The sequence below is a fragment of the Pseudopipra pipra genome, chromosome Z, assembly GCF_036250125.1.
Source record: "Pseudopipra pipra isolate bDixPip1 chromosome Z, bDixPip1.hap1, whole genome shotgun sequence".
NCBI classification, from domain to species: domain Eukaryota; kingdom Metazoa; phylum Chordata; class Aves; order Passeriformes; family Pipridae; genus Pseudopipra; species Pseudopipra pipra.
This window is the reverse complement of record NC_087581.1, coordinates 70,907,329-70,925,493: the sequence shown is the minus strand read 5'-3', so window position 1 is coordinate 70,925,493 and position 18,165 is coordinate 70,907,329. Positions and strand designations below refer to the sequence as shown.

Genomic DNA, 18,165 nt, shown 5'->3' with positions numbered 1-18,165 from the left:
AGGGCTTTTCGGGGAAGAACTTGGTCCACTTCCAGCATGGAGACAGCACAGAGGTACATTCATCTGGCTCAGAGATGTTTCTGACTCCTAAGAAATGAAGGAGGCAGAGAAGATGCTGTCTAAAATATGGAGCCAATTCAAGCACTGTAAGGTCACAGCCAGGGATTGTGGGTTTTCTGCCTCTTTGTTATACTTTCTGTTCTTCACACACAAGTACATGAAAGGTCTACATTGCTCTCGTGCCACTGGTCAGCTGTTGTGCAACTGGTCAGCTTGCTCACTTTACCACTATTTAACTTCAGATTTAAAATGAGCTGGGTTAAGTCTTCTTTTTGGGATAGTCATGGATATTACATTCCAATAAACCTGGATGAAAACAGATGGTAAATTTTCCTTATTAGGACTTTTTAACTAAGGGTTAAATCCATGTTAGACTGTTCTGCTTTACTAATTAAACTGTGGGTACTGTAGGAAGTAATTAGATCCATACCTTTCAAGCCATCCAAAGTATTTCATATGAATCCATGGATCTGATCCTATTATTAACTAGAACAAAACCATTACTACCAAAATCAACGCCAAAGATTTATAAATTAATTCAGACCCAGTGCAATTAAATAGGCTTTCCCTGAATTCAGTGTAACTGCATCCATTTCCTGCAGGTCAGAATTTGGCTTTAGTTCATTACTTCTCCTGCCAATTTTACAGGTATTTTCCGCAGTGTTTCATATTACCTTGTTGCTACAAACCAAGTGAAAAATATTGTAACCTACTGAACTTTGAAGCATTTGTGTTTTCCAGAGTTCTCTAGAGCAGCTTAGGAGCAGCAGGGCAACTCATTGCCCATCCTCTGCCTTTCTCAATACTCTGAAGTGCACACTCTCTGTTTGCTAGTTCCATTTCCTCTCTGAGAAATGATGCTGAAGTTTGATGTTTATATGCTCGCTGATTCTGAAGCAATCATACGGCAGAGCGGGCATTTTTTGAGCTGCTCTGTTATTTGGTGTCCACTTTAGATAACCCATAATTGCAATTCTTTCAAACAAAGTGGAAAATCTAACCAACCATGTTCTTAAGAATGTTTTCTTTATTTAATTTCTGTGGTGATAATCACCGGTTACTTTTTTGTGATTGTACGTCACACCACAAACACAGTGTAGATGCCAGTTTGATGCCATGGTTTGGGGAAAAAAACAAGTTTTCCCAGGATAAATCAGGACCTCAACAATGTGCAAAACAATTTTTTTTCCCATGTAGCTTTCTTTCTCTCATAATAAATCTTAATTTGGAGATGTATGGAGGAAAATCAAATCTGAAGGTGCTAGAATTTGTATTTAAATTGTGTCCTCTGCTTTGTGTTAAATATCAGTCCACTAGAATTTTTTAAAACTTTAACAGAACTGTTAATCTGTTTTAATACTAACACAATTTTGAAACAAAGAATAAATACTCTCTATAAAATATTTTGGGTCTGTTACCTACTGTTAAACTTTTAAATGTCATATTATAAAGAATTATATCTTATCTGGGAGATGGATAATAAATAGAATTTTTTAAAAGCTATGAATATAATGTCCAGAAATCTTCTGTGTTGTATAAATACTATTATTATGTACTATTTTTTTATACCCTTGTTTCTAAGGGTCATTGAAATGAAGGAAAATGCTTCCTTTGCCTTCAGTGGTCTTTGGCTTGGCTTAAACTACTGCAAAAGGAAAAGATATCTGGTGGATATTTCTGCATTTGCTGTAGAAAACAATGCTCTAAATTAAATTTCTCTTTTATTATGGTTTCTAACATAGTCTACAACCAATACTAGTACTTATTTTGCTTGAACAGAGTAAAACCTGATCTTTCAAGAAGCTATGAGAGGATAATTCAAATTAATCTATGTATTATACTATGCTATCATATTCTATGTACCCTATGAATAACGTAGCTTATGGAAATGACTGACATGAACCCCAGCAAAACTCTTTCATATTTTGAGAAACCTTTGTTAGGTTGCCAGTACTTTGTATTTTTAAATAGAATAAATTTGATATAAATATATCAAAGAGAATCCCACAGCAAATCAAAATTAAGATGACAGGTCTATTATTCATGTTTTGGCAAGAATATAAAAATAAACTTTCCCAGTGTATGTCAAATCGTTGTCAAGATATGCACAAGTATAGATACTAAGCTAAAAACATAAAGGGTGCAACTATCACTAAGACCTCACGTGCGTATTATATTTCTTAGTTTTATTTACATTATTCTGGCACTTACATGTTCAAGTTATTGGCTCAAACCATATGTGCTATTCTTGGCATAAACACAGTATAAAATGATTGCTCTGCTTCTGTTATTTTAAGATTTGAGCCATGATTTTGAAGTTCATTCTAAAAAAAAAATACTTTAAACCTCTTTAGTCACTTTAGATCAAATCAATTCTGCCTTAGTTGTTTTCCAGTTTTAGTTTCTGTTCATTTTTTATTGTTATTATTCCTTTTTGCCTATATGACTTTAAAAATAATTATGCACTCCTAATTTTAAAATGAGCTTCGGGATGGCATCCATGAATACTGTTCAGTAAAAATTTGCAACTCCTTCTATTTCAGAACTTCTAAATCATTTATGAATATTGAAGTCTCATGAGATGTGATGATATCATCAACCTTATTTTGCAACAGGGAAACTAAAGCAAGGGGAGTTTAGGTGACTTCCAAAATTCACACATGGGCTAAGTGGCAGTATCTATGACATTATACTGAGTTTCACATCTTTCTGTGTGCCTGAGATACTGAGATTCTTAGATAATCATCCATTTTGGCTCCTATCCAAGTTGATTCACCACTCTTTCTGCATTGCATAAGGGAAACAAACACTGACTATCCAATTGCTGAGAAAAAGAAAGGAAAATTTGAGCCATAAATTGTTGGATACCTGAAGACACAACAGTCTTTTTTAGACTAGGTAGTAACAATTACATACAAGTTTTTATCACTTTTTAGAATATTTATTTCTCCACCAGAAATATATAACTTTATCCAACAGTCAGTAAAAGCCCATAAAGCCACCAGTTTGGTTATTACAGAACACACCACAGCTTACAGGAATGTTGGCTTTAGATATTCAAAATTTAAAATCAAACTTAGAGCATCTTCAGATTCACGGCGTAAAACTTTCTAGTTTCAAAACCCCCATAATAACATGGAAAGAGTTACTGGGCACTGGAATGGGCTGCCCAGGGAGGCGGTGGAGTAACCACCCATGGAGGAGTTTAAGAAGAGACTGGATGTGGCATCTGTGCCCTGGTCTGGTTGCCATGATGGTGTTCAGTCATAGGTTGGACTCAGAGCTCTTTTCCAACCCGACTGATTCTGTGATTCTTTTTTTTTTTTTTTTTTTTTTTTCTTTTTTTCTTTTAGATAAAAATAAAAGAACAGGAGCTTTCTCACCACAGTTCTTTCAGATGAAAACCTTCTGCAATGGCATTTTAAGGCTAGTATAAACCTACATCCAACACAAAATATTTTAGGGGAAATTATTTTGAATTAAACTTCTGATATTTCCATTAGAAGCAAAGTAATAATTTCTTTTTCTATAATAAGACATAATTTCTCACCTAGGACATACAGTTTACCTTATGACATGTCTGATAATTAACCTGAGGAAGACAACAGTGTTCCAGAATTTACTGTGTTATGGATACAGTACTAAGTATAAAGTGTTCACAAAATTGACATGTAATCTATAAAGATTATAAAAGAATTGCAGAGTGTTCTGGTCTTATAAAAGAATTGAAGACTATAATAAGAGAAAACATACATGGAAGCTGCTGAAATTCAAAGTATTTCATTCTAGAGGCATGTATAACAACATTGCTCTAATTACAAGAGTTCAGGGGACGTGGATGACACCGTAACACCTTGGCCAGGCAGTGAGAGTCTAGTAGAGTGACTCTTTCTGTGAGTAAATCAGAACTGGAAATACACTGAGAAATACCATCCTAATAAGGAAGGTAAATTAAAGTCAAAGACTCATGATTTCTTGCACAGAACATTTTCCTAAATAAAAAACAGTCCTATCAACTATTCACCCCTCTGCTTTCTTTAACCACAATATGAGGATGAGCGATTTACAATATATTGGAGCCAGGTTAGGAAATGGAGAGGATGTTGTCAGGTCTCCCAAAATACATCTGAATAGTTAGGGAAACTACACTGTAAAATAAATTGATTTGCGTCACAGGCTCTTGAAATGTCCTCAGGAACAAGCAGTTAACAACTGCCAATCCAGGAATGAAGCAAAATTAGCACTGAAATATTGTCTCAGTGTGCACTTATCTCCTCCTCCAAAGTCAGTGGACTTAGGCTCTCTTATGAGCAGAAGGAAAACTATTTTTGAACAGCAATTTCTCATACTTGAAGGACTGAAGATCTCACCTAGCTCAAGAATCCAATTTTATGAGGTGGAATGGTTTTCTTTTCTTGTTTTCTTGAACTCACAGACGAGGCTGTGAATAGACAGGTACCACCCATCCTAGGCTACTGCCCGTTCAGGAGCAGGTCTTTGCGGGGCCACAGTTAGGATGTGGACTGTTTTTTGGGTCACCAGTCACATATATAAAAAGCCACTACTTTTAGAACACATACAACTGGTTCCTGACAGGTTACCTCATGTCAAGTCAAAGCAGCAGGAATAGTCATGTAAAAAACTGTATTTATCATGTCAGTACCTCTTGAACCAGAATAAGTTCCTAGGCACACTTGTGCAGAAACCACAGTTAAGGTCAGAGGCTTGAGGCACCACGTCTTCTGGAGCAACCCCACTCACTAAATGGCTCAGCTATTGCAGGTTGCCCTTTCTCATTGATTTTTTTTAATTGTTAAAGTGTGTTGCTCAAATGTCCTCACCAACACACATCATTTATGATGTAAGATTTTACTGGCAGCTCATCTACAGATGAAGAGTCTGCATTTTACCCTTTCATACCTTCCCCAGGCTTGTTTTGAGATTACAAGACTGAGAGTGGCAGGCCCCTCCATGAGGATGCACCAACACTGTTCATCACCAAAAGAACCCTTTTTTTTTTTTTTCGGCTTGTGCCACAACTCTTGCATTTATTTGTGATTAACAGACAAGTCCTTTCTCTCCCCCCAGGACTCAGAAAGGAAAGCTCCCTATTGGCCTCGTCCAGGCTAACCCTCTGCTGAAGTGAGAGAAATAGGGAATGTCACTCCTTCCCCAGCATCACCTCCTCCCCCACCATTATTGGTAGGAAAACTGGCTGAGTGTGGGAAGGTGGGCAGAGAGCAGTGCAAGACCCATCAGGCAGTGAGTCTGGGTGTTTACCAAGCATGGAGCAGACACTGTTCTGCCTCTTGAGCAGGGGAAAGAGATTTTTCAGGACCCAGGAAAAATTTGGGAAAATAGGTAAAATATCATCTTTGCAAAGACTGTCTGGATTAGGAGGAGAATTGTGTTCACATCTTTTATTTTCATTCCAAAGAAGACCTGAGTTCTTCTACAGCAAATGTTCAATGCTCTGCTCTGGTTTTCAGTGAAACTTTGCTTAAAGAGAATGCTCTTCTGGTGCTTCACGTGTCCACCTAAAGGAAGCAGGGGAAGATAAATTCTCCTCAAAGCCCTAGCCCAAGTCATGGTCCCTTCTCATGAACTAATCAGAAAGCTAGCTTCACTTGCAGGAAGATATTAACTACTTTTTTTAAGTGCACATTATTAATAATACCTTGCTTAAGCTGGTCATTTCTTTTGAGACAGAATCATTTTTCAAGACTTCTGGAGGATTCTAGAGCAGAGGATGACTAATACACTTGGCATTTCTAAAGTGACTTTAAATTTGGGTATTATTAAAACCTGTTATTTTCAGATTTGTTTTGAGTCTATTCTAAAATAAGAAAAAAAAAATAGAGGTTACAAGCAAATCAGAATAACTAAAGATTTCTCAAGAAAGGAAAGAAGGTTGATGTGATGGAAGAAGCTGAAGAACTCTTTCTAATGGTCTCTACAGTATGCACAAACATTGAAGTAGAACTGTCCAATGTTTTTTTGAAACAAAACCTACTACCTTACTATGACACAGAAACAGATAGGTTAACATTTCAACTAAAGAAACAAAAAATTTCAGCCAAGGGACTTTTGCTTGTCTGGAGAATTCTGTAGCCACAGAAATAAAAGGGAAGCAAAATGAGGCCATTTCCAGACCAGGCATGCTGGAAACTAACAACTGATTCTATACAAATGAATCATTTAAGAACAAGGGCCTCTGTTTTGTTTTGTTTTGTTTTTTCTGAAGGAAATACAAAATCCTTATGATGTAGAAATGTTTTATGTGTGATTAATTACTTCCTTAGACAGGTACTGCCTGTGGCTCTGCAAAAAAAGGAAATAACTGCTACTTCTTTCTCAGTAAGAACTTAACCAAAAACTGTCACATGAAAAAAAAAATTTCTTTTATGTCTGTACCCTTAAAAGCTCAGACAGGACAGAAGAGAAAAGTGAGGCCAACTTGCCAAGCAAACAAGTTGGTCAGATGCAGTTAAAGATTAGTCACGGACCTTTTTCCATCCAAAGAATTGGGTACAGGGGTGTGAATAAGGCACTTGGTAGTATATAGTGCTAAGTGACAGGAACGACTATTACTGAGATTTATTCCCATAACAGATGACAAATTTTAATCCTCTAAAATAATTCATGAGCTTCAGAAAGTGGGAAGAGTCGAGAAAAGCAATATGCCAGGTCTTCCTCATGAACAGGAGGGACACAGTCCTACGCTCATAATCAGTAGCAAGGTGGTTAGACATATGCAGACATAAGCACATCTTTTTCTTAACCACTTAAGGACAAAATTTAAAGGAAGACTCTGTAAAAAACCTTTTAATAGGCACAGTCAGTGTAAGAAATCTCACTAGTACACAAGCGAAGCACAATAAGGATTACATGACATTGGATATCTATGAGGAGACTAAATTCCAAAGTACCCTCACAGAAATGCTCCTCTGAAGGAGAAACTACAAGAATAACATCTGACCAGCATCACAGAGCTTTGCAGACTTCAACATGTGCTCATCTAATGATATTAACATGACTACCTGACATTTTTTCTAAGCATAAGAGTTGGCATTACCAGGCAGTGCATCCCTAAAAAGAAAAAAAATCGGTACTACAAGTGAGAAAATATGGTTCTTCAGGCCAGAACACTTAAAAATGTCCTGCTTTAGGAAGCTGCACCGTATTTCAGCTGAAATCACAATTTGCAGTAAATACATGCGTTTTCAGATTAAGAGTAGCATTTGGAACCATAGTTTTAAGTGATAAAGTATCATGGAATTTGTGTTAACTAATTAAGCTACTAGGAATTCTGACATTACAGTCAGTTTAAAAAAAAAACCAACCAGCAAACGCTAATGGTCAGTGCTACTTAAAAAGTAAGTATTCTTCTGTTGTCATGGACTAGATTTAATTACTGCATTGCAAAGATATTTAAAGATACCAACACTTAAGATTTACCTATAGAGGCCAAATGTGGCACTGTACAGAATTAAATCAATTTCATGGCAACAATGTGAATCAAAATATTCTAGGAAGGTAATAATAGTCCTCTGTGTTTGGATCAAAGATCTAATCCCTTTTGGGGGGGGAGGACCCAACATTCTTAAAAATTAATTTTTATAAACTCCTTTAATCTTGCTATTCCTGCTTGGAATCAGAACTGTTAAGTGACACAAGGTTACCTTTCTTACAGACTTATATTAACAGGTAAATCAAGGGAATGTACAATAACAGGATTTTGATGGTCCTTTCCAAAGTATGTTTATGTTTAGGCAGGGTAAAGAAAAAGAAACTACATTTTACCTTTGGGTGTTGGAATTGGTCTCTCAAGTCTATCCACATGACCTAAGGGGTCATTTGAATCTGGAATTTCCATTTCACCTAGGAAGGAATAAAAAGATTTGGTTGAATTGAGGTTCTGAGTTAGTCTTTCTGTTAAACAGCGTTACACCATTGAGTTCAGCAAACTCACTCAGTCCAGATTCTGCTCCCAGAGTAGCACACAGGAAACATACCCTAACAAGGTCAGGATTTATCCACTGCAGATTAGAAAACTTTACAATAATTTACTTTGTGGGTCTGTGTTTGGCAAAGACGGGCAGCATTGAAAACTACTTTTAATTTCTTACCAGAATAAAATTCAAACAGTTTTACAAAGAATGCAAATATTTCCTGTCAGCAGTGCTGGCTTGCAAAATTAAGCAGCACCTCAGCTTTACTGACAGTCTCAGTTGCAAAATGACGTAAGTTTACCTTTGAAGTCACATTACAGTAACTCAGATTCTATTTCCAGGGGTCAGACTCATCATCGCTGCTGACTTTCTTATCCTATTCTCAGCCCCATCCCTAAAGGATATCTTCCACAAATGAAAATATAACGATGTTACTTAAGCATTTCAAAGCATGAGAAAAGGGATAGAGATCTTCTGTCTGTCCTCCTTGTTTGTGTCTAACATATCACAGCAAGTCAGCAGACAGCAGACAGTACTTTCATGTTCCTTTGCATTTGTAGGTCTTGCTAAACCCTGACCATTATAAATCAGGAGCTGACCTGTCTGCTCTCCCTTTTGAAAATGTGATGTTGTAAGGAACAGAGCTGAAATTCTACATCAGATAAAACTGCAGATGTGCCTTAACTAAAACAACTTCTAAAATTACACCCCTTTTTTTTTTTTTTTTTGACCTTTTCTAATTTACATTTAATTGTCAAAATTCTTTATGACTTTGGGATGTCACCAAGAGAGCACATAAATCTAAGGTCATCAGAATCTAAAATGAAAGATCTGGGGTTTGTAGATCTGTTAGGGGTGTCCACTCTATTGTTTTGGGTAAAATGAAACTAGAGAAAAGTCTCTCTCTCTTCCTTTTGTCCACATTACCCTTTCTCCAAATTACATCCTACAACAATACTTTGACTGCAAGTCACAGTGATAAGATACAAGTAACACCATCTCTATCTTCCGCCACATTATGAAAGAAGAAAATAACTGACACTTCTTTGTTTCCCCCTTATTCTTTTACCCATTATTTGAGAACAGATTTAGCTAACTTGCCTTAAAGTCTACAAGGTGAAACACAGAAATTGAAGACATTCTCTACAACAGCCTGGGTCTGAAAGTATTTTGTCACAGTCCTGCCTTCTTACCACTACTTCATCTCTCCCTTCATCTCCCACTGCTCGAGGTTCCTTGCCTGACACTGGTGCAGATTCCACTTGATTTGTGTGCTTATTCCCAGACACCCCAACTAGAGCGATGGTGAAGATGGTGTTGTACCCTTGGTAACACACTCTTTCAAACTGGAACAGCCAAGGCTTGGACAGATATCATCTTCTGCCACCCCCAGCACTGGCCACTGGAAATGAGAGACAGTATTCGTCTGCAGGCTGGAGGGAGAAGTGGAAATGGGTGGCCAAGCTGGTGACATCTTAAATTGCCATTGTAAATCCCACTGCAGTGTGTCTTCGTTCCCCTGAGGGCACGGTACAGGCTTAGTGCCTGACTTTTTACTGTGCGGAAGTTTTGCTGATTTGTTTGATTCAGTGTGAAACAGTGAACGCATGATAGGCGTATTCTGTCAAATTTCAGCAGAGATACATAACATCCTGCTCCTACCAGGGGGCAGCAAGGCAAGTTCACCTCTGTTCCCTGGCTCTTGGTTCCTCTGTGTCACACAAGAGGTTTAGAACGGGACAGCAGCATTTAACGGCCACAAGGAGGATAAATTCAAGACAAGACAATTAACTAAGAGTAGGAAAACCAACTGGCTTTTTAGTCCACAGGCACCTGCACTTTGCTTATCATAATCCACCAGGACAGAACATTTTTAGGGACTCTTGGTTGCTTAGCACTCAGATCTCTAGACTCCAGACTGTCCAAGATCTGAGCGGCACTTCTGGTTTAATACCATGTGTTCAACTTTAAAATAATTGTTCCATTCCTTCTGTAGTTTAGTGGGGCTTACAACAGGAAAAGACGCTGGAGGATCAGATAAATGAGCATAGAAAAGTTTTCCTCTCTTATCTCTCCTTCCCAGCCTCATATCTCTTAATTTTTTTAAAGTTTTTCAAAACAAGGATGGAAAGAAACAAAACCATTTGCTGATTTGGAAAAAGTTTCAATAATAGTTTTCTGTGATTTATACTTGATATGTTTCTGCCTGGAAAAAAACATTAATCTCTAGATGTCCTTTACCAGAGAACAATTACAAAACATAGGTGACATCTATTATCAAAGTCTCCAAAACCAAGCAAAATTAAAAATAAAATTTAAATTTAAATAAAATTAAAAATCTTTTGTGTACTTCGCAAATTACAAATACAAACCAGATCCGTCACTAAAACTTGCTTTTATGAAAGAAACATGTATACTCCACTTCCACCATATTTAGGACAAATTCCAAGCTTTAATTCCAAAGTTTCTGTACCACAAACTAAACCACCAAAAGTTATTATCAATATGAAAAAATTAAGTTTTTCACACCATAAATGCTTCTGTATAAGATAACCAACAAGTCACTACAACAAAATAAAACCTTTTCCTCTTGCATTAAACAGGATTAAAAAATCCTAAAGTCAAGAACTTAAAGGAAAAACCTGTGTATTCCTGTTGAATATTATTCTCAGTGCTTTCTGATTTTGCATTACTAACTTAGTATGTTTTTCCTGCTATGCGTGAATCCATGGTGTTTACTTCAACACCTAATAATTCTTGTCATTTTTTCTTCAATTTTCCTCACTGTAGTACAGATGCATCCCTGATCAAGTGCCACCACCAGCTTTCTGCAGTTTTATTCTTGTTTGAAGACTCCTACACAACTATGCTCCTGCCTACACCTGATTTTTAACTTTCGTCCCTTTTCCCACATTGTTTAACCAATATTTCCATGAGGGTATTCCATTTTGCTTTTCTTCTTCCTATTTTCTGTATGTTTCCCTGGCAGGATATTTATGAGCTGTTTCACTGCCTGGAGAGGGAAAAACATCCACGAAGTAACTTTAAGCTGTCCGACTTTCACTGTCAGTCTTGAACAGTGAAAAGCCAGTGCTAGAAAAGACATAACTGTTCATTAAACTGATTTTAGATGCCACAAAGATCAGATAGTCACCTCTTTTTATATCTATAACACACGCAGCATTGTCATACAATGCTAAGGAAAAAAAGCAGAGTTGCAAAACACAGAACTGGCAAAACAACACCACTATTGTTATTAAAAACTGATAAGAAGAAAAGTGCTCAATATTTGAACCTTAGATGTGATATTACCAACTCACACTGGCAGAAAGTATGCTCCCATACACTGAGAACACTGAACAGTGTGTGCTGTTGAGGCTCTCTCATCTCAAAAGGGGTACAGAAGAGCTGGAAGAGTTTCAGAGAACAGTGACAATAATTAGTTATAAGCCAGGTTTTGCACAGCTGCTAGGATTTGTCTCTGAGTTCAGTGACAGTAAGGGTCTGTGGAGTCAGGAGAGATTAGAGTGGATGGACCTACCTCTCAGCAAAAGAAATGGCAGTGTTAGAAAAAAATAGCAATAATCAATTTCAAAACAAAGCTAAAACAAGGTAAAGTTTTCTCAGACAAGATATAGTTGGATTGAGGGCAGAGTTCACATGGGCTACAGGTGAGAGTGGGCAAATTCATTCAGACTTATCTCACAGAAATCCCACGTGGGTAAGGAAGTCCATGAGTTCAGAAGAGCTGGAGGTTGGGTAAATATCCAGCACAGAGAAGTACTATGTACCTAGACCTCTTCTTACACTTTTACTTCACCACTTCATTTTTGTTGCCATGAGAACCAAGATACAGCATTGCACAGATCTCTCATCTGCTCCAGTATGGTTGCTCTTTTATTTTTCACCTGCATATGTTCTCTGCTCAGACATTAAATGTATCACAGCTTACTTCTGAAAACCCACTTCTTCAATTTATATTTGCAGTGGGAGAGTGAGGTAGGAAATATCATGAGTGCCTTGTCCTCCATGCACATTGCATGACCAGATAAGACTTCAAAAGAACCAGAACTCAGCCTGAATGCCAGTTGCCAGCATGGGACACTGTATGTGCCAAATGTAGATACCCAGGAATATCACTCTTTTCAGGGAACACACAGTCAACTAAAATGCAGATGCTGTAAACAGTAACTCTTTTAAACTTCTCACCCACACACAAAAGATTTCTAAACTTTTCAGGGCAATAAAGGAAGCTATTTCAACCTAAGGAAATTGCCATCTCCAAGGGAAAAACCATATTTAAAAACCGATGTTCTACAATTTTGATGTACAAAATACATTCTGTTTCTTTGACTTACTGCAGCAAACTGCAGCAAGAAAACACGTGATACAGAAAATCCTTTTCCAGATTGTACATAAATAGTTATCTCTTGTTTTGTCAATTCTCTTCTCCTGAAAATGTGACTAAGATTTGCTTACTGACAAGGTCCAGCACACTGCTCTGTTTCAGGCACCAGTGACCAACAAAATGCAGAAGCAAATATCCAGTGTTATGCAGACAGGGATGTTCTTTTACACTTTTCAAAAGTATGTTGCCCAACTGATCACAGTATCAACTCACAGGGCATATTCCAGTCATCATAAAAGAGCTGAATTTCTCCCTCTGAAATGGTTATTAGTTCACAGCTCATTCATTACTTGAGAGGTAACTGGAATAAACAGATTCCAAAACGCTCATGGCCACTAAGCAGACACCAACACAGTGCATTAATCTTCATCAAAAAGCCTGTCACAGGGAGGCGGTTACCATAATTGATACCAGGGACAAACCAAGGCCTCAACCTCACACAGGAAGAGTGAAAACAGGAGCCAGGTATTTTCAAAGAGAGTGGGCCTGATTTAGAACAGTTAAGGGCTGGCTGATGCAATGACATGCAATGTTAATAACTGCCTTTCATTTCTTGCAGAGCGCAGATGAGATCTTAAAAGATGAGAAATTGCACAAACATTTCCTATTATTTATTAAAAAGAGTAAAAAAAGGAGTGCCAGAGAATTATAGAGCTATCAGCTTAACTTCAATTCCTGGAAAAATAATGGAACAAAGAGGTTATTTTTAAGCATTTACGATAAAGCAAAGAGATGAGTAATAACAAAAGTAGAAGCCAACGTTGACTTGGCTTACATGGATTAGAATTGAACATAAGTCAACAATCAAAAGCTGTTGCAAACAAGGCAGATTTCATACCAGGAGACCTAAACAACAGTAATCTTCCCCATCTACTCAAACCTAGTAAAGCCCTGGACTGTTTTTTCAATTTCTTGTGCTCCATTGCAAGATGGGTAAGAGTAAAACTGAAATGCTGTCACTAGCACCATGAGGATATTCTACAAACCATGGCTAACAGAAAGAAAAAATAATGACTACTACACCTGCTTAGTCTGAAGAAGATTAACCATTGATTCAGGGCTAATATTCTTCAAATACAAAGGTCTCAGTGAATGAAATTTTCCAGGGTGGCAGATTTGGCAACCATCTATTTTATATATGACACTGCACAGGTAATAGCTACTTCTTATCCCAGGGTGAAACAGGATCTTTTCCAGTCTCGTGATTCCATGAGTTAAACAACCATCTTTGTACCGCTGTATTTTAAATCCCAAAGCTTACAAATAAATCCTTCAACACTAACAATTGCACAGAGCTACAATTAGGGAAACTGCAGATTTTTGTTCAGAATTTTCTTCCACTCGTCAATAATCCTGTTTCTGTAGCTGAAACCATTTTCTGATTTAAGCAGCAATATGCAACCTTTGCTTCCTGCGTCTGTAACCTTTTACTCGGGTTCTAACTTTCTTCCAATAACATAAAGCTCCCAAACTCTCTCTCTTCAGCCTAATACCCTCTAATATTCTGTTCTTTTCTTCGTAAAACTTTGTTGACCTTCTGTCAATTACTAACCTCTGGAACTCCCAAACAAAGGGCCCACTGTACCCTTTGATTCAGCTGCCAATCTGATTACTTTGGCTGGGGGAGGCAGGCTGCTTGGGTTGCTGAATTAGGGCCTTTCATTGAAATTTCTCTTTTCCAACATCTGCAGCCCCTGGCAACCAATTGCAGAGTGGGCTTGGCAGAACTGTAAAGGGTGGTGAATAGTCTACAAAAGATGCAGTTTGTAGCATAAAATCAGTGCGCCCCTTTCATGGTGGTGGCAGATTAGAACCTTCATGGCACACGTTGCTTAACTGCTGCAGCTTCACATAAAAATAGCTGAAGGTGGGGGAAATAACCTTCACTTTCTATTGCAGTTGCCCTGTCGAGCTAATTGTGAAGTCTGCAAAACAGTCACTTCTTGCCTTGCTGCCAGCTTGCAAAGCATACTGTTCACAGGACAACATGTTAACTAGTTAAATTAAATTTATTCTTTAGCTATCAAAAAATTCTTTAAAATTACTTTCAGCTAAATTCATAATGGTAAAAAGTTCTTGCTATGAGACCACTAGAAAGGGAGCAAACTTTTCTAAGCCTGCTCTGTTACGACATCAAAATAACTTTAAATAAATATATTTAAAGTCAAACAACACCAGCCTACAAGTCACAGAACTACAGAAAGCTGGCCGAAAACACAGACAAGAAACCCTTTACAAAAGCCAGTGTTGAGTTATACAGAATAAATTCCCCAAATTTATAAGCATTCCTTGTTAAAGCAAACACCTTGTTTCATTAGAATTTTCCCCTTTTTAGATTTTTTTTCTATTATACCTCATAGCTATATTGAAAAGTTTTCATTTCAGTAAGTATCAGGAAAAACAGTCTGCTGCAAAATGTGGGAACTACACTACAGAACAAAAGCAGATCAAAGGTTTATGATCTGTAGTAATAAAAGAGCTTCTTTATTTGGACAGAAAATTTATCATTGACTTAAAATAAAATTCCAAACTAACAAAACGTTAAGCCACCTTCATTCTGCATGGTGAAGACTTGTTTCTCAAACACATGTTAACAGAGATGCAAAATTCTGCATTTTGTCAGATAAAGCATAAGGAGGGAATCTGTATATTGCATTAATCTCTGTTTCTGTGAATGTTTGTGTTCACAGACTCATCCAGGATAGACAAGCGGCCTGATTTGGAAAACTAGGTGTCCAGTGCATGATTGAAAAAGCACTTCATAAATTTCACAATGTTCCTGCAGGAACTTCTTCATTTAATAAAACAATCCTTATTAACCCATCATCAAACCACTCTAAAACACAGTGAAAGAAATCAGCTAACCATCAGCACAGAATTGCAGAGAAGGAATGAGTCTTGATTTTCACACAGAGCTGCAATGAACCTCCAAAACAGAAAAAAAAGCATGCTGAAGATGCAGTTTATCTTCTTAGTCATCAGCCAGGCGCCTCAGCAAGTACTATGAAGTCAGTGTGAAAAGAACAAAATGAGATAAGTCATTTAAAATATTATTAATAGGGATTCAAAGACAGACTTCGATGAATACCTTGATTTATTTTAATGTCTCATACTGTTAAAGCACATTTTACATTAACCACACAGCTGCATTTTCGATTGCACTGCCAATCTTAATCTTTTCATTACACAACCCTCATCATAAAGCTTTGCTATTAAATAACTTAGATTCTTTCTCCTGCAGTTCCTATTTGCCACTTAAAATGAGAGTTCAGAAATGCTAGTGAGACAAGCCAAAGATAAAGATTTATTCAGAATTTCAGTCATAGAGGAACCCTCATTAACAGCTGTCAAAACATTACAGTAAAACAAACAGCACCCATGGAAAAAAAAGAGACTCATTTTAAGTCACCATTTTCAGAGCACAAGTTCTAAAGACAATAAACTTTGGATTACAAATTATTCTATTAGTCTACAGTCAAAACACTCTGATGAAGTTATAATAAAGGCCAATTCCTCTTTTTTTACAATGCAGAGTGAAGAACACTTAACAGGAACCCAGCCTGCACAAAGGACTATCCAAATCCTATTTTCAGTTCTTAGGACTTCCTGCAAAGTCCTAGCCAAGTCACCTTAGGCCAAATTAGAGAAGCATTTGATGCCAAAAGATGCAGACAGATGTCTACGAGGACTTTCAAAAGCATGTGGGCACCTGAATCTCATGTCTGCAGTGAATATCCCTTAATCTTTTGTACCTCAGTTGCCCAGGGGCTGAGAGGGGGAAAGGTTAGTGCCCTGAAGTGGTTCCCAGTGCAGCTGCATGAGTGTTTGAGTCAGCACGAGGAAAGGAGCAGCATGGAAGCAAGAAGCTAAGACAGAGAAAAGGCAGGAGAGAGTTTTTTGATGACTGTGGTGATTTATGCCACTACAACTGATCACAGAATTCTAGACTTAAACCAGTGGCAGAGGAGCCCGACAGTCACAGCAGAGCACTGGTTTTGCTCTTAGTCAACAAAAGCAAAGCGTAAAGCACTATTTGGAAATAAACTGAGATGTAATTATGCCAGTAAAACTGTCCTGAATGTTTAATAACTAAGAATTAAACCAGAAATGCGTTTCAATGTAACTTCTAATTTGGCAACAATGGAACTAAGTCTACCAGCTATCACAAGCATAGCTTTTCTGTGCAACTACACATTTTACAGCCCAAGACAATATACCAGGGAGCATATAACAGCATTGAATCATAGAAAAAAAACCCACAACTAATTCTGGATTTTGTAACAAGTGGTCTTTGTTGGTAGTGCATTATGCTTAAAAAAAAAAAAAGTAAAGCAATTGTGGGTACATTCCAGAGCTCTTCACCATCTCAGTTGTAAAATCACAGTTTAAACACAACCAATAGAAGCTCTGAACACACCTGCAGTAGCTCAAAGAACACCAAGCAACATGATAATTATCCATGGCATTATTACGTGATTGATTATTTTAGTGCTTCTGGCTGTGAAAACAAAATAATCTCAACCAAAAGGTTGAAAATAATCATGATTTACGAGTATAACACTCCATCAATTGGCATAAACAATGATTTTCACAGTGCTCTTTTTTTTCTCTGAAAGAAAAAGAAAAAAAAATTGGAATCCAAAAATGCCAGTCCTGTTGGCAGCCTTGGGCTGAAATGTTTAAGACTCCAGTCCAGGAAAACACCCCTAGTCAGACAACCACTTGAAAATTGGCTTATTTTTAAGCACACTCTTAAATGCTTTCCTATATTTTGAAACAGAATGACAACATTAATCTTCTTCAGCCTAAGCGGTAAAATAAAAACAGCACAGATCCCAACTGGGTGTAACAGCATACAGCAGAAGTTATTACTTATAGTAATGATTATTCTGATTTTTCATAGTTTAACAACTATGGCAGAAAAACTGCTGGAAGTGTAAAAAAAGACATTCCTACAGGTTGTTTAGTTTTCACTCCCCTAATTGTATTTCAGAAACAGGAATTGCAGCAGTCTTGGAAGGTAGGGAGGTTGCAGCCAGCCATTCTCCTCTCTGGAAAATAGTGAGAGTAAACAGCATGTTCATAACAATCAGAGCACTTTTTGAATTACTTATGGGTAAGTATTATAAACATCTTCCTGACCAAAAGGATACATTGGAGACCAAAGAATAATTAATTCTCAAACCCTAGTGCCTGATACTAATTTGAGAAACCTGAGCACCCATGCAGTACACCTGGGTAATCAATACTTTAAGAAACCAAGGCTGGCAAGTGAGCCAATGATAGGGCAGTATTAATCCTCAAATAAAATCCTTAAATAGATTCTGATGGCTTCCTATCACTAAGAATCACATTTTTTAAAGACACAACTAGATAGAAAACTATGCTGGCTATTCTGAAGCTTCACTTAAGCACCTAGGATTTGTCTCCTCTAAGTCAGAGTTCAATGGGATCTTACAAAATTACACTGCTGAAATTGACATCAAATACTGCATTCTAAGAGAAGCAGCTGGTCACTAATAAAAATTACTACAGGTTTTGCTCATGACCAGTAACAAAAATAAGTTAAGTATACTCAATTATATTGTAAGAGAGGGCAAATTTCTCTTTAACACAAAGTATTTTGGTTTCTAGATGAAGAGTTTAAAATTTGTAATTTTCTGGTAGTTCTGGAACTGGAAGTTCTCTTTATAATGAGTAAATAGCTGTGGCCTATATACACAAAAAACATTAATTCCTCTCCCC

At 37.3% G+C, this 18,165-nt stretch overlaps 1 protein-coding gene across 1 annotated transcript in view; it reads right to left on the bottom strand.

Moving 5' to 3' along the window:
* The window catches only part of ROR2 (receptor tyrosine kinase like orphan receptor 2), a 147,483-nt gene that overhangs the window by 36,192 nt on the left and 93,126 nt on the right, over positions 1 to 18,165 (bottom strand). The window contains exon 2 of the mRNA XM_064643213.1: positions 7,864 to 7,941. Coding sequence (XP_064499283.1) covers positions 7,864 to 7,941 — 78 coding nt within the window. The remainder of the gene's footprint in view (positions 1 to 7,863; positions 7,942 to 18,165) is intronic.